The sequence below is a fragment of the Miniopterus natalensis genome, chromosome 5, assembly GCF_054644295.1.
Source record: "Miniopterus natalensis isolate mMinNat1 chromosome 5, mMinNat1.hap1, whole genome shotgun sequence".
NCBI lineage: Eukaryota > Metazoa > Chordata > Mammalia > Chiroptera > Miniopteridae > Miniopterus > Miniopterus natalensis.
Window position 1 is genome coordinate 91,524,613 of NC_142085.1, and position 20,920 is coordinate 91,545,532.

The 20,920-nt window shown below is 50.4% G+C and overlaps 2 protein-coding genes across 3 annotated transcripts; one reads left to right on the forward strand and one right to left on the reverse strand.

The window, feature by feature from the left end:
• The first annotated feature begins 1,465 nt into the window (after positions 1-1,465).
• C5H6orf120 (chromosome 5 C6orf120 homolog) lies at positions 1,466-4,405 on the forward strand. Its single transcript, XM_087817762.1, has 2 exons — positions 1,466-1,635; positions 2,019-4,405. Exon 2 carries the CDS (start codon positions 2,057-2,059, stop codon positions 2,609-2,611), a length of 555 nt encoding a protein of 184 aa, XP_087673888.1. The 5' UTR covers positions 1,466-1,635; positions 2,019-2,056; the 3' UTR covers positions 2,612-4,405.
• PHF10 (PHD finger protein 10) lies at positions 3,459-20,286 on the reverse strand. Of its 2 annotated transcripts, XM_087817761.1 has the most exons (12): positions 20,011-20,286; positions 17,328-17,434; positions 14,385-14,515; positions 13,681-13,764; positions 12,664-12,797; positions 12,419-12,568; positions 11,707-11,816; positions 11,240-11,393; positions 9,419-9,574; positions 5,126-5,234; positions 4,668-4,856; positions 3,459-3,651 (listed from the first exon to the last, which is right to left on the reverse strand). In XM_087817761.1, exons 1-12 carry the CDS (start codon positions 20,284-20,286, stop codon positions 3,566-3,568), a joined length of 1,686 nt encoding a protein of 561 aa, XP_087673887.1. In that variant the 3' UTR covers positions 3,459-3,565. The 2 variants fall into 2 exon arrangements, with proteins under 2 accessions (XP_087673887.1, XP_016068429.2); XM_016212943.2 differs by lacking the exon at positions 20,011-20,286 and having other exon boundaries at positions 3,459-4,856; positions 13,681-13,758; positions 17,328-19,325.
• Positions 20,287-20,920: the final 634 nt, after the last annotated feature.

Below are 20,920 nucleotides of genomic sequence, written 5' to 3' on the forward strand. Positions count from 1 at the left end.
GCGTGCTACCGGCTTTCACTAACCTGCATGAAAACACAACCACCTAAAACCTTTGTCGCCCAGATTCACACGCGACTCCCTAATCCTCAGTGTATTTGGAGGCGGGCTTTTGGGAGGAGATGAGGTCCTGAGGGTGGGCCCCCAGGAACGGGATCGGTGCCTTTAGAAGGGGACCCGGGGAGCGACCAGCCAGGAGGACTCAGCCCGGGGATGCCCAGGCGCCTCTGTGGACCGGGGAGGGGCCCGCCCCGGGCAGAGACGCACAGGCCCGGGCTCGCGCCCGCGGCCCAGCGGGGAGAGGTGGCGGTCGGCTCGCCGCCCGTCTGCGGACCGTTACCGCGGCCCGAGCGGGCCCCGCGCGCCCCGCTCCCAGGCCCGCCTCCAGGGTGCGGAGACCGAGGGGGCGGGGGCTGGGTCCTGAGCAGCGCCCCCCGGGTCTCGGCGCCCAGGGCGAGGCAGAGGAGCTGCGGCCCCGCTGGGGACTGCGCCGGCGGGCGCCCCACGCCGGGAGGGCGGCCCTGCGCGCGCGGCCGGCGGACAGGAGGCGGCGCTCCCGCCCGGCCTGCGCGGGGCCCGCGCCCCGGCCCCTCCGCTCCCCAGCTGACCCGCGAACCGGGCCTCCGGGCCGGCCGCTCGCCGGCTGCGCCCCGTCCCCGCCCCGTCCCTGCTGCCGGCGTGACCGGGCGGAGCGCGGGCCGCAGGGCCGACCCCGGCTCGCGGCGGGGCGTGGGCGGGACCCGCACCCCCTCCCGGGCCGCAGGCTCCCGCCTCAAGGACGGAGGAACCGGGGAGCCCGGGAGCCCGCCCTGCCCCGTCCGAGACGCCCCGTCAGCGGCAGGTAAGCGGGGAGCGGCGCCCGGGCGGCGGAGGCTCAGGGCGCACGGCCAGGCCCTCCCGCAGGAGCCGCGGGGACCCACAGGTGTCCCCCAGTAATAGCCGAAGACAGCGCCACCCAGGCACGGCTCCTCCCAACTTCAGGCAAAGCGACCCGAAGCCGGTCCCCTGCCCGAGGCCGTCACCTCCTTCGCGGCCGCGGGCGACGGCCGGTGTGGCGGCTCCGTCGGCCCCGCGCCCCCCTCGCGCCCCCACACGACCCGCGGGACTTGGGGTCACCGCGGTTCCAGCTTCCACTCCACCTGTCCCCACCAACGCGACCCCGCAGGCCCGTGACGAGCACGAGGGCCGGGCCACCGCGAGGGGCGCGAAGCTGAGGTCCCGCCTCTGGGGGTGCGCCCGGCGCAGGGCCCTGAGCCGGGTCCGGGGCAGCCCGGCCCCCTCCGTACGGACGGCCCGTTCCCGGGGCGTCAGGGCTCCTCGAGGGGCGCGTGCTCCTGGGGGGACGGGGACGGGGACTGGGGGTGGCGACAGGTGACAGGTGTCCGCGCCTGGGGCTCCGCGCACCAGCCTCTCACCTGCGGCGGGCGGGCGGGCCGCCAAGCTGAGCCTCCAGAGCTCGTCCCCAGCTGAGGGCGGGCGCCCCGCCCCCTCCCCGTCGCCGTGGTTACAGCCCAGCCGACGCTTGGCGCCGCGCCCCTTTCCCCAGCCTCGCGAGATCCCGGAGACCCATCACTTCCGGGAGGCGCCTCGCTTCCGGCTCCTCGGCGCAGCTGCCCGGCCGGGCCCCTGGGAGCTGTGGTGAGTCCCGGCCGGAGGCCCGCGCTGCCCTCGGCCGCCGCGCTCGCGCCCCCGCCCGCCCCGCGCCGTCCCCGGCGAGCCCCTGCCCCCCGCGCCGCCCCGCCTCCCGCCGCCTCCGGGGCCGACCCGCAGGTCCCCGCCCAGCCGGCCGCTCCCACCCTCCCGGGGCTCCCGGGGCTCCCGGGGCTCCCGGGGCTCCCGGGGCCCCCTGGGCCCGTCGCGTCCGCCCGGCCCCGCGCTCGCAGGTCCCCTCCCGGCGGCCCCTCCTCCCCTCCCGTCCCCTCCCGGCCGCCGCCGTCCAGGCTCCGGACGGGCGGCCCGACGCCCCCGATGGGGCCGCGCGGCCCCCGGCGCTCAGCGCGACCCCCGTGGTGTCTCCGCAGGACGAGCAGCCGCGGTCCCGGCGCCGCGCGTCGCCCCCATGGCCGCTGCCTGGCGGGGCGCCCTCCTGCTGCTGCTGGCGGCGCAGGCCGCTTCCCGGGCGCGCGCCGCGGAGGAGGAGGAGGTGCCGGCCGAGTGGCTGCTCCTGCACGTGGTCCAGGGGCAGGTGGGCGCCGGGAATTACAGCTACCTGCGGCTCAACCACGAGGGCAGGATCGTGCTGGCCATGCGCAGCCTGCGGGGCGACGCCGACCTGTACGTGTCCGACAGCACCCTGCACCCCAACTTCGACGACTACGAGCTGCAGTCTGTCACCTGCGGCCGGGACGTGGTCTCCATCCCCGCGCACTTCCAGCGCCCGGTGGGGATCGGGGTGTACGGGCACCCGTCACACCAGGACAGCGAGTTCGAGATGAAGGTGTATTTAGACCGGACGGTCCGGCGGCACCCGCTCGGGGACTCCGCTTACTCGGACGACGCGGAGGCGAGTCACACGCACACCTACGACCCCGAAGGTGCGTCTCAGGAGGAGGAATCCGTGCTTTGGACGATACTAATCAGCATTTTGAAACTGGTACTTGAAATTCTTTTTTGAACTCTGTCTGCAGAACACCAGTAATCTGTGAAGGTGATGGCAGGAACCCAGCTGCTTCCACCCGACTGGAAGCTCTTACTTTTCTAGTTGGGGGATGGAAAATAAAGCCATACAGTTTTGTTACCTCAGTTACCCCAAAAGCAGAAGCAGCAAGCTGGATGCTTGTTTTCTTTTAAAGCTCAAATTCCCGTAAAAGGAGTATGCGCAATAAAATGTTTAAACTCCATTTTCATAGCTGGTCAGGTAACTAAAAAGAAAGATGGCAGTGACTTAGGTTTATGTAAAATAAATCAAAACGGAGCAGCTTTCCATGCAGGTGCACAGATCCGATGAAAAGATTGACAACGTTGTAATTTTACTGGTCAGATTCTAAACGCAGTCAGTGTGTAAGCAAGTCTGAAAGGTAACCCTGCCTTCATACTTGCCAAACAGGACTAGAGCCCGAGCCCCACCCCAGCAGGGAGGGAGGGAACGGCCTGCCCAGCAGGTGTTCCTGGCCAGGGATGACAGTTCTAAACCCAGCTGCTCCCTATCACCAGTCCTGGAATTTTACCATCTCTGGCTACCTGCTAAGATTCTTCCATCACTACGTCATTACAGTACCCGTGGTAGGCCAGAAACTAAGGATGAGGAAAACTTCATGAAAATAATAGTAACTCTCAGGCTAATGGAGGGATAATTATTTCTAATAAAATTGCCTAATACTTTCCCTGAATTTCTGGAGAGAGCCAAGGGACTAAGGTAAAAACCTTTTGGAAGATGAACTATTTCTCTACCTGAAGTTGGATCCAAGGATAAGAGGAGCTTATAACAGAAATGAATCAACTTGCAGATTCTAAGCACATAGTTAATTTCAAAAAAATCTTTTATTGGCATAAAAATGAGAAGTGTAAATAGATTGGCACCAAATAGTTCACTTAAATGCATATTACAATATTGGGGTAAAAAACTATTTTATCCCTCTTTGCTGTTTTTCCCCCTTCTGCCCACTTTCCTGGGTGTTGGGGGGGCTCGCTGACAACAGTCACAAATCCAGCGACCTAGGAGAAAAATTGTTAGTTAATATAGAATGAAATTTAATTTTTTTAGGACTGAATTTTAAACCCATTTAGCTCTCCTTCCTCAGCTCTCACTAATGATGTCCCTCTGCGGATTTGTGGTAGGAAGGGCACTACTGAGTTCCTTAATTTAAGGAGAAAATCGTAAACGTCTAAGATAGTCGGCGTAATGGATGCCATGTGAAATTCAAGTGGGGGCGGGGCATGGGCAGAGCAATGCTATGTAATGACAAGAACCTTTAAAAAATGATAATCCTTTCTGAAACCCAAACACAGCAGTACTCAAAGTTCAATACTACAAATCCTACTGTAAACCTGTCACTGAGTTTTGCCTACTTTCAGCCCTTTTCTGTGCTGCTCACTGGCAGCTGTGTCTTGAAGATGAGCTGCACTATGTACTTGATCTGAATTATTGCAGAACTTCAGTTATTTAAGTTGCTCGCTTCTTAGTGATTCCCAGGAAACGTAGTTCTAGGCATTATTTTATAAAGCGTTATATACAGTGTTAACTATGCAAGTAAGTTCTGAAATTACACAATCGTGTGTAATGTTTCAGTCCAGTTACTGTGATTTATTCAATTTTGCGTTCATTCTAAAGTTACTTAGAATTGTTACGCTTGCCTCAGTTGATAGAAATCTATGTAAAATCTGGTTTAGTATGTCCACAGGCATAGCATTCATTTTGTTAAGTTTCTGTGTCGATGACATGAAAATAAAATCAAGGCTTTGAAATAAAGTGATGCTGTGGCTCTAACTATTTTAGTAGAAAAACAGTGGCTCATTCTATACACTGAGTTCTACTTCCAGACTTAGACTGGACTCCCTGACATGCATGTGTCCCCTCGGTTGATTGGGAGGTCTACGCAAGAAGAGCCGGTGGCCCTGACCTGGGTGATCACTGCACAGGCCCTTCCTGTCACTGGTGTTTCTGCAGCCTTTAGAGACAATGCTGGGCGAGTCCCACGGAAGGTCATGGGCCTCCTGTTTGTGGTCTTTACCTGATGGAATAGCACCAAGGCCCACACAGAAAGTATGGTACCCTCTGTCACACATGTCACAGAACATCATTTCCTCTTCGTGGTGGGGCTGTCCACATATAATGCAAGTTTTACATTCCATGCACTGCCATGGGTAGGTCTTAATCATAGAAACAAGCTCCATGGTCATGTCCAGGCAAGAAGGATGGCCTAAACCAAAACCAGTATTAGTAGGATTCACCAATTCACAGGAATTTTTAGCTTAATAATAATATGCTAGTTGCTTTGTGATTTCTCAGGAATGGCTATGGTGTTTAAGATCGCCAAAGACAAATGAAAATACAGAGCTTAAGAAAACACATGGACTTAATCTACGCCGTACAAGTTATCCTATAATACTGGATAAATCTTTGGTGCAAGTCTAGCTGACAACTAAACAAAAGGTGGTTAAAACGTCAAGAAGACGTGCGGGTACTTACCACTGTTATCACACTGGGAGCAGTGTATAAGTGACTCAGCCTTCCCTTTCTTGTTGGACTCCTTACCCTTCAGACAAATCCCACATAGAGCATTTGGAATGACCTTTGGCTGGAAGGGTAGAAGAGGGCTATAAATTCATGCCAGAACTTGCTGCGGGTTAAGGAGTGCTGTTACTGTTCTGCCTCATCTTTACTTTCGGTGACTCGCTAGTGAGGGCCTTTTTGAAAGACGTAACCTGACTCTGCTTCTGACACAATGGCCTGCTGAGCCTCGGACTTCACTTTAAACCCTGTCAACAGGATCTCCAGCTGGGACTCCGGGGCACCCTCCATGCCCTGCATGCCCAGTAAGACAGCATAACAAACAAAGGGAGGACTGAACAGTGTCCAAGTGCACTAACGGTCGCAAGAGAAAACCCAAGCTCCTGACGACCGTTATTACCAAGTCAGGCTCATTAAGGAGAAGACTCCAATTTAAGCAGCTCATACACAATTTTGTTTAAACACTAACATTTTCCAAAGTTATAAAACTAAATATGTAAAATCAAAGTTACAAAACCAGGGTTTTACCATTTTTAACTGAAAGATGGTTCATGCAGACATTGTCATGTGCATAAATGTTTGTGGAAAACCAGTGAGATTATTTCCTTTGTTTATCTAATAAATTAGTAAAAGAGCCCACATTTAGGGGGAAAGTATTCAGTATGAGATATAAAAGTTTTCAGACAAAAAAATTTTCACTTTAAAAAATATAGACACCCTTATATTTTGAGTACCATTCATTGTTCATATTTAAAACATGCTCAATCCAATGGAAGTATTTGGGCTCGAAAAAAACTTGGCAACACATGGGAAAGAACAAAGCAGGACAGGTTCACCGCACCTGGAATTACCAGGGAGGGAGGACACTGAACGTCACAGCCCGGCCCGGCCGTAAGGAACCGATGCTCGCTCACGCTCTGACTCAGGGAGCAACGGGGAGGGGTGAAGAGGAAACGCCGCCAAGTGTGAAATGGGGGCCAGGGCACAGAGGTGTATACGGGGAGAAAACTTATTTTAAACAGAATTATTAAATTTCTGTTTTAGTCCAACCTAGCCAGATGCGTCTTACATTTCCTTTCCCTAAGTCACTGAACCAAGAGAAGCCTGAACAAAACTCCGACTGTATTTAGTATTCCAGCTTGACATATCTCACTGCTACCTTCAAAACCTGTTCGCCTAACCAATATGTTCATAATTATTTAGTCATTTTTACTTTTGAAATTGTCTTTCTTTGCAAAAAGATGACAGAGGCATTCAAAAATAATTTTTGGCTTATTTATTTTAAAAAGTCAACCTTATACATAAATATAATAAAAACAGTAACTCTAAACAATCACAAATATCTCTACAAAATAATAAATATCATGGAAGTAAAACATACATATAAAACTTTACCATTACCTAGTCTACATCTCCTTTGTGTGTATCTTCATACCCTGCTCCCCCAACAAAAGGATTGTGTCACATGCTCAAACCTTTCAGTCTTGAGTGTCGTCACCCTCTGTTGTCACTGCTACATTCTACCTCAATAAAAATACTAGGAAGTGCACTTCTAGGATCCAAGTTCTAGTTCAGCTATGACCAGATCTGTCACTGCCCTAATGCACAGCAGAAAGCTACCCCTCACCCACCACAGTAAGAGCTACCTTTTGGCTACGCGCCTGTACTAAATGTAAAGATGCTTATTTAATACTTGTAGTTTAAGGTAGATACTGGCATACTAGGTGCTCTAACACCCTCCACTAAAGCCAAGGACGTAACCACACGACATTAAATTCTAAAGAGAACGCCTCACAGGAGACCCTTTACAAAAGTCAAAAGGACTAAAACACAAGGCTGGTCATTCACATTCTAGATCAATTCAAGTTCCACAATCATTAAAATATACATGAAACACCTGTGACAAAAGGGACACCAAGAAAGTTCTAGGTTTAACTTCTAAACTTAAAACCATGTTTGTTAAACCACTTAAAACTGTCCTTACCAACAGTCCTCACTTGATGGAAACAGGAAGGCGGGGGAGAAGTGGAGAGCACAGCACTTTCCAGGTTTCTGACGTGCCCCCAGGGCTCAGGATAAAGAATGCTTTGTTCACTCAAGCCCTCTGCACACAGCAAGAAGCCACAGTGTGTCTGCTCTACGCCAGGACGTGGATTGGCAGACAGCAGTCGCTAGCTGGGAAGCCGGTCTCAGGGACTGTGGACTGTGGGGGGGACAGTGGCAGACGTCCCCTGACAATTAGTGAAGAGAACCCTAGGCACATCTGATGGGAGACAGTCGGTTCTACTTTAATAAGCAACATCACAGCTTCACTACTGACAAGAAAATTAAAATACTCATCCCAATAGTTCTTAGCATCTCAACTAAAAGGCTCATAATACACCTATTTTTCTGCTTAAAAAGTAACCAAAGATAAGTGAGACTTTCTGGCAGCACTAATAGAGCATAGGCTTTACTCATATACTTGTAACGTAGGCCTGGATCCTGACTTATGCTTTAACTTCAGGTTAATGTAACCTAAACAATACTGTCCTACACGCTCAGGGCCAGCACGAGGGAATCTTATGAGGCAAGAAATCAAATACATTTCTTAACTCCCGTATTTCAAAACCTATTTATATCTATCACCTTCGGCTTGAAGTATCCTAATATTTAGGCACATCGTGGCTTATTAATACTTTCACAGAGGTTAACCTTTAATAAACATGTTCACATTAATGTCGAGTCTAAATCCGGGCCATCCCAGGCTGAGATGCTGACACAGTTTCAGTGAGGAGACCTCGAGCACCACCAGTCCCTGACTTCTCCCACAGTCAGTCAGTGACAGCGCTGGCGTCCTCCAACCCCGCTTCCATAAGCCTCCACCTCCACGGCCCTCGACCATGATTACCCAGCTGTCTCACTGAGAGGTCTCCACCCACAGCCCGTGCGCTCTCGTGGCCATGCCACGGTCAGACCGGCAGCCCACAGTGTGGCGCACGCCAGGCTGCCTTCCAAAATTTAATCTTTGGAGTTCATCTGCTTTTAATGATTAAGCATTAACTTAATCTTTAGTTTAAAAAATTAGATAAGCTATATATGTGAAAACAAGTATAAAAATCATGTAGCCGCAGCCTGTCAACACCCTAGGAAGCCAACCCTGCTGATGAAGCTGAACTGCCCTCGGATGGAAGAAGAGTCTTTAAGCGGATTATGTAACGGCATTTTCCCGTTGCGTGTGGAATGCGCTAATGTAAGTTGCCTCTCACTTCAGGGCAGGAAAGGGACACGCACTGTCGGAAGGGCCTGGCGGGCTGCAGGGCTGTGGCTGCGGCTCCCTGGGACCCACTTTTTGCCCACCATCCCAGCTGACACACGACAGGAGCTAACAACTCTACTCAGCCAAACTTCCTCATACCACCTCACTCTTAAACATCCCTTCAAATCACCTTCACAACCACAAAAAAAGCATATTCTGATAACATTCCTGACCCAAACCATTGTCTATTTTACTATTACTACCCAAGACATAAACCTGTGCAGCTAATCGCACCCTTGTGGCATTCCTAAGTCCCCCTGTGCGAATCGCTAATGCTCTATGGAGAGGGGCAGACCTCAGGAGGAAATAATAAAGTAATAATGCCAACAGTGCACCACCTTACTCTGCGAGTAGCCAGGTCAAAACTCACAAGTATCTCTGAGCCAGGTTACCCATGAAATAGTTACAGACTAAACACCACCACACTGTACCCCGGAGGCCTCACAAGCTTCCATCAGAGCTAAAGTTGCAGGTGGATCAGACACTCCCCAGACTAACCCAGAATGTCCTTAACGAAGGCACAGCAGGAACACAGCCTGGCCTACAAACCGGGCAGCCAGATGTGAGCTCGGCGTGTCCAGTTCTACCAAATACCAGGATGTGTGAGACGTCAGATAATCATGACCTTACTCCAAGGAAACAAAGTGTCAAGTTCTGCCTATAAAGTAATTTCTAAAAAGCCCATACTTGCCTGCTTATTATTTAAAAGAAGAAAAAAAAAGGTTCTCTTATCAGTTGTACACATACAGAAAACAGAAGCTAAACCACAGCCAAAGTGACAGAAAGCCACCGGGAGACAGAGCGACAGAGGAAGCTGGCAGAGGCACAGGCCAGCGGACCAGTGAGTGGGGCGCATGGCAGGCGGGAGCTCCACAGCTGTGAAATTCAAAGGCAACACATTTCAGGGAGAGAGGCTGGTCAAGGAAGCTGAGTCAGGGGCTTTTTTCTTCTACCTTGTACCCAGGAACTGACTTCGACAGTACAGAGCGCTTGGAAGCATCCTTTCTGGGCGTGGCAGCCTTGTCCTTGGGTCTCTGTCGCCCCTGGAGAGGCTCCTCCTGGCCCTCGGGAAGGCCCTCGCCCTCAGACACATTGCCGGAGGAGGTGTCCTGTGGGTCAAAGGCACAAACAGTCCTTGGAATTCACAGTGGTTTGAGTCTGAATTGTGAAAACTACAGAAAATATTCAAAAAAATCTTTAAAGTTCCATCAACTTAAAAATAAAAAGATAATTCCAAATGTAAGGAACCTTTTTCTAGTGGAGACCAAGATAAGCCAGGGTAGAGATCATGTGCCTGCCTCATGAGAACATCACCGTGTTCCGTCCTCTGACTCAACCTGCAGGAACAGATCATCTACGTGCCTGGTACCCACCACAGGGCTGCAACACCACTGCGCCGGGCCACAGGCGCATGCAGGGAGCATGCTTGTTTTACACAAAAATACCACTTAGAAAATAGATGTCTAGTTAAGTGCGGGCATTTTGGTGAGTAATACAAGCCAGTGAACACACTCGTCCCGCGCATACTCCTGCTTTCATGTCAGATGATGCAGGGCCAGGGTCTCTGAGTATCTGACATTTTAGATATTCCAAGTTTAGGAGTTCAATGTTTGATCACTTAATTCACTTTTTAACTTAATATTTTCTAATTAAAATAAAAATGTTATGTACATATAAATTATAAAAATTGTAAATTAAAAAACCAGATTACCCATAACCACCAACAAACACTGAGACAACCCCAGGAACAGGAGCCCACTTCCACTCTCCTCTTCTGGTGACGTGTGCACACATGCAGACCCCCCGAGTCACTCACACTCCCCACTGCACACGCCCAGACCCCCGAATCACTCCCCACCGCACAAGCCCAGACCCCGAGTCACTCACATTGCCCACTGCACACAAACAGACCCCCCGGAGTCACTCACTCTCCACTGCACACAAACAGACCCCCTGGAGTGACTCACACTCCCTACTGCACGCTGAGGGAGTTTTAAATCACGGTAAAAACTGTCAGAATGCTCTCCTTCCAAAATGCTCAATTACTTTACACCCCACTAGCAGTGCGGGCGAAAGTCAACTTGGTCCCGCCCTCGCCAGGCGACAGGACAGGAGAAGGGGGAAGCACTTTAATAACTGAGTAGCATCTACTCTATAAAACACGTGTTGTTAACTATGATTCAGAGCTATTGGTGACTGAGGAATGCACCGCACATGTAACAGCAGCGCACTGTGGGGTACAGCCTGGCTGCAGGGAAACGTGAAGAGGCCCGTCACCGACTAGGAGGAGCTGAGTAACATCAGAACCCTGCTCCCCTCAGCCACAGCGCACACCACCCCCCACTGACCGGGCACTGCATTTTGCTGCAAAAAACCCTCATCCAGGAAAACCTAGTAGCACAACACACGATCAATAACCTAGCATCTCTCTGAAGGAAACAAAATCATCACTTCAGCAGCAGGACACTGTGGAGGTGTTCCCGATCACGACGGCCCGACGCCAGGCTGTAGTTAATGTCCGGCACCTTTCCTGAGCTGCTGTGACAACTACAGAGGGGCAACTTTAACTACAAAACTTACCGAGGCCACCAGTGCGTCTACATCAACGCACACAACAAACAACTTTTCTTGATGAAACCTTCCTGGAAAGTAGGTGCAACTGTCCTTTTACAGAAAGAGGGTGGTGGCACAAGTTGAACTTAGCATTCCAGGAAAGCAATCATCAAAAGTTCAGAGGGCGAGGAGACATGTCTACTGAAGACCAAGGTTCTCACCGAGGTGCCCTTCTGCCTCCTCTTCTCGTCCCCCTGCCCGTCCTCGGCATCGTCTGAGTCTCCGTCGCTGTCAAGCGCAGGGAGCTCAGGATCCAGAGGGGGCTCGTAAAGAGCCGTGTTTAGTGGCAAGTAGCGCAGTTCATCCGGTGAGTACCTGGAGGTCAGAATGATGCTCAGGTTTCCCTCATTATTAAACATGAGCGGCTCGTCTCTGAGCTGCGGAGATAGACTTAATCTTCTCAACTAACCCCAAATACTTGTGAAAAATTATCAGAGGCAATAAATAACCTTCCTTTTGATGATCAAGGAGGGACAAGTGATAAATAAAAAGCCTAAACATTCATTCACCAGACTAAGAGTGTAAAATACGCATTTGATTCTTAATTACAAAAAATGACTCTCTCCTTTACCCTCAACCCCCAAAAATAAAACAGCCAATAGTAACAGTAAATAAAACTACCTCCTACCTTTTGTAATACTCCTGGAACTGTCCGGGGATAAGGGCCACCGGGTAGGAACTGACCTTGGTCCGCTCTGTCGGTAACACTTTGTACTTCCCCTGAGGCACCTGAATAACCTGTGTGAACCCATGCCAGGAGTCAGGACTTTAGGAAAGAGTCTCAGCGACCCACCCCCCCCCCCCCCCCCAAAAAAAAGCTAACACCAGAAGGGACACAGGAGCTGCCGCCCAGGGCAACAGAGGTGCTTCTTGCTCTCCAGTTCTCTCCCACGCCCTCATTCCTGAGGAAGGGCCATGTGCTCACGTGTAACAGCCACATGGCCTGGGCAACTACCAGAATTCGGCAGCTCAACTTCCTTGTCTGTGAAACGGAAGTACTACTGCTCTCAACCGCACACAACTGAGAATTCAGCGAATGTGGAAATCCCTTACGGCCCTCAGAGCACACAGGAGGCATCAGTCTCATTCAGGAGAACTACACCACAAAGCAAGACACACTGTGAGCACATACGCGTGTACGCAGCACACGCAATGCACACACATACACGCGCCTGTATACATAAATGGAGTCTGGTCAGGCCATCCTTAACAAGATCCTAAGTTATGGGAAGAAGAGGACCTGTTGCTGGCACAGAGAGTACAGTAATGAAGGAGGCCCTGAGCACTCAGCAGTAACAAGCAGAAAGCGGGCGCGGAACGGACAGAGGCAGCGTTCCTACGTGTGTCTGCAAGTCAAAGTATGCCCTTCTCTCCTCCATGCGCTCCCGGTTCAGGTTGCTGTTGAACTCGGCGGCCTTCTTGGCAGCTTTCTTAATGTACTCGGGCACTTTGCTGGCTTCAACTTTCTGCGTATTCTGTTGCTGCATTTGCTGAAACAGAAACATTACAGCTGGAAGTCACAGGTAACTTTACAAAACGCGGTTCCCCCAAACCGGGTAAGTGATGCCAGCACCCCGACACTCACGGAATACTCCTTGTAGTGGTCTGTGATCCGCTGGCGTTCTTTCTCTTGCAGGATAACTGAGTACTCAGCATGTTTGGCTGGATATTCTTTAATCATTAAGTCGATCACTTCATCACTGCGCAAAGCAGTTAAACCTATTTTAGACCAAAAACAAGTAAAGAAACCCATTAAGGCTGAGTGAACAAAACCACTTTTTAAAACAGGCTTCTCCTTTGGACTGCTCTGAAGTTACAAGGCTTTCCGTCAACCAGGCAAAACACTTTAATACATTTTAAAATAATAAAAAGAAACTCATGATATAAATTAAACAATTAAAAAGAAATAAATTACCCAAGTTGCAAAGGCAAAGAAATCAATTTCTCAACCAAATGTTTTTTTATAAGGTTTTATGTACTACAGACATATATCCCTTTACTAGGAAAAACTGCTAAGTGATCACGTACACTAACTAGTGGCAATAACACAAAATATCCGATGAAAAACACTAAGAATTTTCAGTATATTACAGTTCTTAGTCTTCAAATCTGATAAACTAAATTTCACCAAAAGCATCAGCTCACAAACACAAGCCACACGGGATTTGCAACACTCACAGGACCCGTCTAACACCGGCTGAGATAAATTCCACAGTTTTACATTAAAGAGCAGCCAGACTGTATTACAATGTTTGTGAACAGAGAACTGCAAGTAAAGCATGGAGGTAACTATTCAGAAATAAAAACTGAACATCTGCCTCTTAAGAGATAAGAATCAATGCTTTTAAAAAGTACTATACAAATTTTGCACACAAAACACACACACTCTGACACTTCTGTGTATATTACTGGAAAATGGTTGTAAAATATACCATTCTCCTATTTTAACAGTAATCAAAAGTAAAGTAAATAATTTAGCCTTAAAATAATTCAATGTATTCTATTAATTTTGTAAAACATTTTAGGAAAAAAGATAAATACTCATCCAATATCACCTCATAAATATTCAGCTTTAAAAATTCACATCAAAAGCTTCCATTACCTAGAGTGCACTGAGTTTCTGTAATGACATTTAGCTCTCTCAGGTAGAGTTTCTCCTTATGAGACAAATCTCGTCGCTCTAAATCTCCAAAAAAAACAAAACAAAAGACTATTAAAACTAGTTGTTTGCATTTGTAACAGTATGCATTTGTAAAACTTTAAAAAGCTAAAAAAACTTTTTAAAATTATTAAAGTCAAAATCTTCAACAGTTTTAAAAAGTATTTCATGTTACATGTTCCAAGTATTATTAAAGAGAATACACACAAAAAGTCTTAAAAGTTCAAGAAATAAACGTTAAAATGAAATTGCAAACAGAACAATTCCAAGCAAGAAGGTAACATAACTAACGGCAGCTCAAGTGTGGCCTTTCTGTAATTCAGATACAGCGATGCAGCCACCTCCAGGCCTCAGGCTGGGGAGCAGGGGGAAAGAATCAAAACCCTTGATTCCTATTGCTATAAAATGGTTTCTTCTAAATGTTTTCCCAGGAAATTTATCTTCCTCATTTTGCTTTTAAAGCAATTTATAAGGCAAAAGAACTGATATATATAGAGATTGAGCGATTGAAGTAAATGAAAACCAGCCAGCAGAAGAATATAACATATAAATAATCCATATGCAAATATTCATAAGTTGACAACCTAACAAAAATTACTATTAGTTAAAATTAGATTTAATCTGTTGCGTAAACTAAGACTTAATACCTGGGTACTTCCGTTTAAAGGAGGTGACACCCAAATATTCACTGACTTGTTCCTGAAGCATGTAGTACTCTCCAGTCTCATCCGGCGGCCACTTGTACTCTATCAAGTTTTCTGCTGGGTAGTAGCTGAAGCTAGACACAGAAATATATGTTATGCCTTACATGTGGCTTCTACTAAATGTCATTTTCAAGAATATTTATTTATAAGAATTTACTTTGAAGATATTTTTAAGGACTTTTAAAATCTACTTTAATTATTTACTTCTCAGTCATTCTTCTATGACATTGCAATACAAAGAAATTCCCATGACTTTGTATGTTATCAAAGGAAATTACAAAGCAGGTCTCGGGAAAGGAAACAACTGTCTGGAGTGCCAAAGCAAAAATGGACAATGGAAACACTACTTTCTATATACCACAAAGAATCGAGACTCACAACTGTTAGGAACAAAGCCATTTTTAAGCTTAAGAGACCTCTAGGCCAAAACAGGGCAGTGACACCAGTTCTGAATTCTTTTTTGTGGGCTTGACACCCATAACTGCTACTTCATCTGACCAAGGTATAAACTGTATCACAAGAAGCTGAGAAAGCAGAACTCCAAAAACCTATTTCTCAATGAACCGAACTATAAACAGTAATTATCTGTTCTCACTGACTCCACAAATCGAGAAGCAGAGAATGGACCTAGTTTGCTGGGGACAGTGTACTGCACATCAGTCCCAATCCTGAAGAGCAGACTGCAGATTTCTGGACCTGGGCCGAGTCAACCTCTGAAGTTCATCAGTGGATAACAGAGGCAGGAATGTAACACTATTTTATGCACCTATCATGGAACAAAAAGAACCGTGTTGTCAAAGACGGTGCTGGGAAACTGAATATTCAAATGCAAAAATATGGAATTGGACCCTTAACTCACATCACATACAAAAAGTTAATTCAAAAATGGATCAATGACCTGAATATAAGAACTAAAACTAGAAAACTCTTAGAAGTAAACACAGGGGGTAAATCTTCATGATCTCAGATTTGGAAATGGATTCTAGATATGACACTAAAAACACAAGCAATGAAAAGAAAATAGATAACAAGATATTCAGCGAAATTTAAAAACTTGTTCATTAAAGACAACAGAAAGACAACCCACGAAATAAAATATTTGCAAAGCATGTACCTGATAAGGGATTAATATCCAGAATATACTAAAAAAACTACAACTCGACAACAAAAAAGAAGCAAACCAATTTAAAAATGGGCAAAAAACATGAATAGACATTTCTCCAAAGCAGATATACCATTTCATGCCTGAAAAAGCAAACAAAACCCAGAAAGTAACTGTGACCCCTGAGAAAGATGCCTACAAAGAAGGGCTCCTGGTGGCTTAACTGGGCTTAAATTAAAATAATCAATTTTTAAAAGGCCTCGCCGCACACGCACCTGGGGCGCCTGGCTGACGGCCCTCCACGAGCCCCCAGGAAGGTCCGGGGCGCTAGGGCCATCGAGACGGAGCCTTCCCCGCCCCAGGGAGCCCACGGCTATCAGCTTCTTCACCGACCAATCAGAGCAACTCTGTCCTGACCAATCAGGACAGTGCCTTTTGGACCAATCAAGCTGCAAGGATCTGAAGCCTTCCTCTACAAGGCGGGCCAATCAGGGACCAGGGCGGGGACGCCTGCGGTCTAAGGCCGCAACCCTCTAAGGCCGCAACCCTCCGGGCCTGCGCTCCCCCTCCACGGGTTCCCCTCCGCTAGGGTTCCCCTCCACGGGTTCCCCTCCCCTAGGGTTCCCCTCCGCTGGGGTCCCCGGCGACCAGGGCCTCCACGCTGGCGCGGAGGCTCTGAAGCCTGCGCCACCCCAACCCCCCGCGGAGAGCAGGGGAGAGGAGAGGGGAAATGGGGGGGGAGAGGGGAAGGGGAGGAGGGAGAGAACAAGAGAGAGCAGAGAGGGGAGCGGAGGAGGGGGGAGAGAAGAGGGGAGAGGAGAGCGGGGAGAGGAGGGGAGAGGAGGGGAGAGGAGAGGAGAGAGAGGATCGCGGGGAGCGGGCGCGCGGAGCAGAGCGGAGTGGAGCTGTCCAGCCAGAGGGCAGCCTGGCCTCACCCGGCCGCCTAACCGCCTCCCTGTATCACCATCGAGCTTCTGGCACCGAATCCAGTCCCTTTCTTCACTGCAGCGTGACCTTCCCTAACATAACAAACTGACAAGGACAGAAAACTGGAAACCGTGGCAGGAACAAAAGTGATACATCTACTGTGGAAAACATAAAATTACCACATAATCCAACCATTCCACTCTAGGAACAGCGGCACGGGCTCAGAACAGGTGCGCGCACCAGTGCTCACGGCAGCATGATTCACAGCATCCGAAAGGTGGAAACAGCCCGAATGTCCATCAGCAGATGACGGACAAGCAAAACATGGTACACCCACACAACAGAGTGTAACTCAGCCTTAAAGAGAGAGGAAATTCTCATATATGCTGCTACATGGATGAGCTCTGAAGAAATAAGCCAGACACAAATATTGTAAAATTCCACTTACACAAGGTGCCTGAAATAGGCACATTCGTAGTGATAGAAAGCAGAGTGGTGGTTGCCAGGGGCTGGGGAAACGAGGAAATGGGAGTTTTTAGTGCTTAATGGTTATGGCGTTTCGGTTTTCAGTAGTGAGAAAGTTCTGGTGGTTACACAACTCTATGAATGTAATGAATGCCACTGAACTATACAGTTAAAAATAGTTAAAATGGTGAATTTTGTGTGCATTTTACCAAAAATATTTAAAAATTAATTGCACTGAGAACAAAAGCAACTTTGGTGTCACACTGTAAAACATGACGAGACATACCCTCCAATTTCTGAAAGCTACCTTTGTCAGGGCTGGGGAGAGGAGAGAAGAGCGCTAATGCAGAGAGACATTCCACATAAACTATTAAGCAATAAAATGATGGTACCTGAGGTCCTGACTGGAAGTTTCACAGCTCCTAGAGCTGTCTCCCGAGCCCATGCGCCTCCTTTTGGATGGCTGGGTCCCGTCGTTTGAATTATCTCCACTATCACCCTATACATTTAAAAGGTTAGAAAAACAATGAGCGGAAGAATCATGAGGAAGATGCATCTTCTCATACTTGTTCAAAGGATCGACTTAAAGGCTTTCTGAGGAGAACTGGTTATAAGAATGTTAACTTTTTTTTTTTTTAACTTTCTATTATAACTAAATAGAGGCCAAGAATGTGGGAAAGATCTGGAAAAAACTAGAAACTGATCTTCAATACAATTAAAGTAAAAAACAAAACAAAAGGAAAACTTTCAATTAACCTACAAATCTAAATCTACTTTTGCTTCCTTACCAACTGAGGTTAAAATGCCTCCTAGTTTAAATAAACACATAAGATTGCTGTAATACTCTAAAATTAAAGCAAACCCTCCTACCCCAGCTAAGAAAAAAATAAAGTTGATCATTTAGTGTTTAACTCAATTTACAGCTGGTTCACAGGACTATACGAATTGGCTGTTTTAAGTGATTATACCCCTGTGAAAACAGGACACACGAGGACTAAAAACAGGTTACCAGCCCTGTTAAGTGTCTTCTTACGTTGCAAAAATTTAGCAAAAATATAGCCTAATAAGAATCGCCACTCTATATAGCAACACTCTCCCCACACACAAAAAAGAGAAGCTTAAAAAAATTTAACTGGCATTATCCATTATGTGCCAATAATATCAAGGCTGTAAGATGGAACATTACATTAAGAAAATGAATGAGATATCAGATGTTAGGAAACTGATTTATTCACATATTAGCTAAGGCTTAATGAATAGAAGGCTTTAAAAATATTCCTTTAAAAAGTCAGGTCATGTAGCTTTTTAAGACTAATATTGTTTTGTGAAATACCGTGTTCCTCTTGCTACATATGTTTTCAAAAAAAGGAATCGTGCAGAAGAATATGAAGAGGTAGTAATGTATTTTGGCCAAAGCTGGACTGCCTGGGGTCTTTGTGGGCACTGCCCTTCTCTAGCCCAGTGGTTACCCTCTGTAAGGCACTCCTTTGCTGTAAAACTGAAACAATAATAGCGCCTGTATTACTTGGCTAATGAAAGGATTAAATTAGCTAACACACAGGAAGCACAGAAGAGCAAGGTCTAGCAAATAATCAAGTGCCCATTAAAAGTTAGTTAATATAATTATGATGGTAATTAGAAAGTCTCAAATGGCTCCAGCTGTTGGAGATTTACTCAGGTCCTTTCCCAAACAGTAACATATACAGAATATTCTTTCAGTTCTAATAAAATAAGCACTCGATTAAAGAGCTCTGTATATTCCCATTAAAACAAATAACTAGGTAGGAGATGGAAAACAGTCTATTCTCCAAAAATTTACGTTTAACAATATCACAATTGAGACATCGCATATTCAATACTTCAGGAATAGCTCTTTTTAAGCATTCAAATATTTTTTTTTCTATTTTACTTGTTTCTGAGATTTTAAGGATTTTTATGTCAATTCGTTTACATTTTCATTGGCTAAAAAATGGAAACGCTCAAGAAGAGACAAAACGTTAAAGATGCAACGGCCTCAAAAAAGCTGAAACCACAAGTTCATACGTAGTGTTTTGTATCCGCTGTTACAAGTTCTCGGCAAATGATTACATTAAAGGGAACAGTCGGCTGACCTTTTCCTAGAGAGGAATGACACTATCTTTCCCAGCATTTGACGGAATACAATTAAATTAAAACCACCTGCTTATAACCTTTACATTGACACAGAAGTCTGTGTGTTAAGACGGCCGCGTCTACTCTACCGGACACTTGCATTTCAGAATCCGGTGGTTCCCGCCGGTAGAGCAAGTGTGTCCGGGCACAGCCCCGGCCGCAGGTGAGGCCCGGCCGCAGGTGAGGCCCCGGCGGCCAGACCGGCTCGCGCCCGGGGCTGCGCATGCGCGCCAGGCCGGCAGCGCGCTCGGGCCGGAGGCTGCGCCCCGGGGTCACAGACCCTCCGCGCCCGGGGCAGGTGGGCGACGCTCGGACGCGGTCTCCTCCGCAGCCCGGGACGGAGCGCCTGGCGGGGCGCCCGGTCCCACCGCCGGGAAAACCGCCCCGTCCCGCCGACGCCGGACTTCCGGGGAGACCGACCGAGCGCCCCGCCTGCTCCCCAGCGCCGCGCGGCTCGAAGACCCCGTGTCGCGTGGCCTCTGCTCTCCGTCCACCTCTGACTTTCAGACACGACCTCACGTCGCCCCTGAGCGCAGCACCCACTACGGACTGGGAGGAACAGTCCCTCTAAGGACCGCGCGGTGGGGCGTTAGTTTGCGCACGAAGCTGCCAACCGACCCCGGTCCCCCCGGCGAGGCTCGTGTTTCCCGCGGCCCGGCACCGGGGGCTCGGGGCCGACGCGCCGCGGGGGCACGCGGGCTGGTCCGGCCGGCCGGCCGCGGCCTCCGGAAACGAGCCCCGATCGCCCCCCACTCGCGAATCGCCCGAAACTGCGGGCCGGCGCGCTTCCCCCTGCGGCTCGCACCCGCGGAGGCGGCGGGCGGCGGGCCCGGGCCCCCGGTGCCCCCCGCCCGCCCCGGCGCCGACCCCGCTCCCAGCGCCCGCCCGAGGCCCGGCCCCGCCCGCCGTTGGCCGCCTCCTCACCTTCGGGGACTGCGCTCCGGGGGTGGCCGGGTCGCTGTCGCACGGCCGCGGGGACAGCGCCGTCCCGGGGGCCGCCGTCGCCATCAGCCCGAGCGCTCCGCGCCGCCGCCTCCGCCTCCGCCGCCGCTTCGGCCCGGCCGCCGCCGCCGCCACCACCGCCGCCGCGCGGGCCGCCCGCCGTCCCGGCCCCGCCCCCTCCGCCCGCCCGCCGCCCGGGGGCCGGCCCCTCCCGCCGCGCGCCCCGCGGGCCGCCAGCGCCGCTGCCGCCACCGCCATGGCCGCCGCCAGGGCCGCGCGCCGCCCGCCCGGCCTGCTCCCGCCTGGGCCCGCTCCCGCTCCCCCTCGGCTCCGGCTCCGGCTCCGGCTCCGGCTCCCGCCCGGCCCCGCTCCCGCTCCCCCTCGGCTCCGGCTCCGGCTCCCGCCCGGCCCCGCTCCCCCTCGGCTCCGGCTCCGGCTCCGGCTCCCGCCCGGCCCCGGCCCCGCTCCCGCTCCCCCTCGGCTCCGGCTCCCGCTCGCCGCGCCGGCCGCCCCTCAGCCGCTTCCGCCCGCCGCCCCTCAGCCGCTCCGCCCGCAGCTGCCGCCGCCCCGCGGCCCGCGCTCCTGCGCCGCGCACACCCCGCCGCCCGCAGCCGCTCCCCGCGATGCGCCGCCCCACCTCCCGCCGCGCCCCCGGCCCGGCCCCGCCCCCGCCCGCGCCCCCGGCCCGGCCCCGCCACACGTCAGCCCCGGGGTCCCCTCCCCCTCGCCCCTTCCCACGGCCTCCCCCCGACGCTGGGCGCGGAGGCTCCGGCCCCCTCCCCCGGCCGCGGTCTGCCCGCCGCCCCCCGCCCGCCTTTGTTCTCTGCAGGCGGCCTCTCGGCTGTTCCCGAGCCACCTGCCCGCCGCGGGCCTTGGCGTCTGAAAAGCCGCC

Bases quoted from the DNA above. Each gene is read 5' to 3' on its own strand.
- C5H6orf120 (XM_087817762.1), top strand. From the start codon at position 2,057: ATGGCCGCTGCCTGGCGGGGCGCCCTCCTGCTGCTGCTGGCGGCGCAG.
- PHF10 (XM_087817761.1), bottom strand. From the start codon at position 20,286: ATGGCGGTGGCGGCAGCGGCGCTGGCGGCCCGCGGGGCGCGCGGCGGG. The intron at 9,575-11,239 runs GTGAGAACCTTG...TTTGACCCACAG, and splicing joins GGAGGCAGAAGGGCACCTCG to GACACCTCCTCCGGCAATGT. The intron at 4,857-5,125 runs GTAAGTACCCGC...GTTTTGGTTTAG, and splicing joins CTCCCAGTGTGATAACAGTG to GCCATCCTTCTTGCCTGGAC.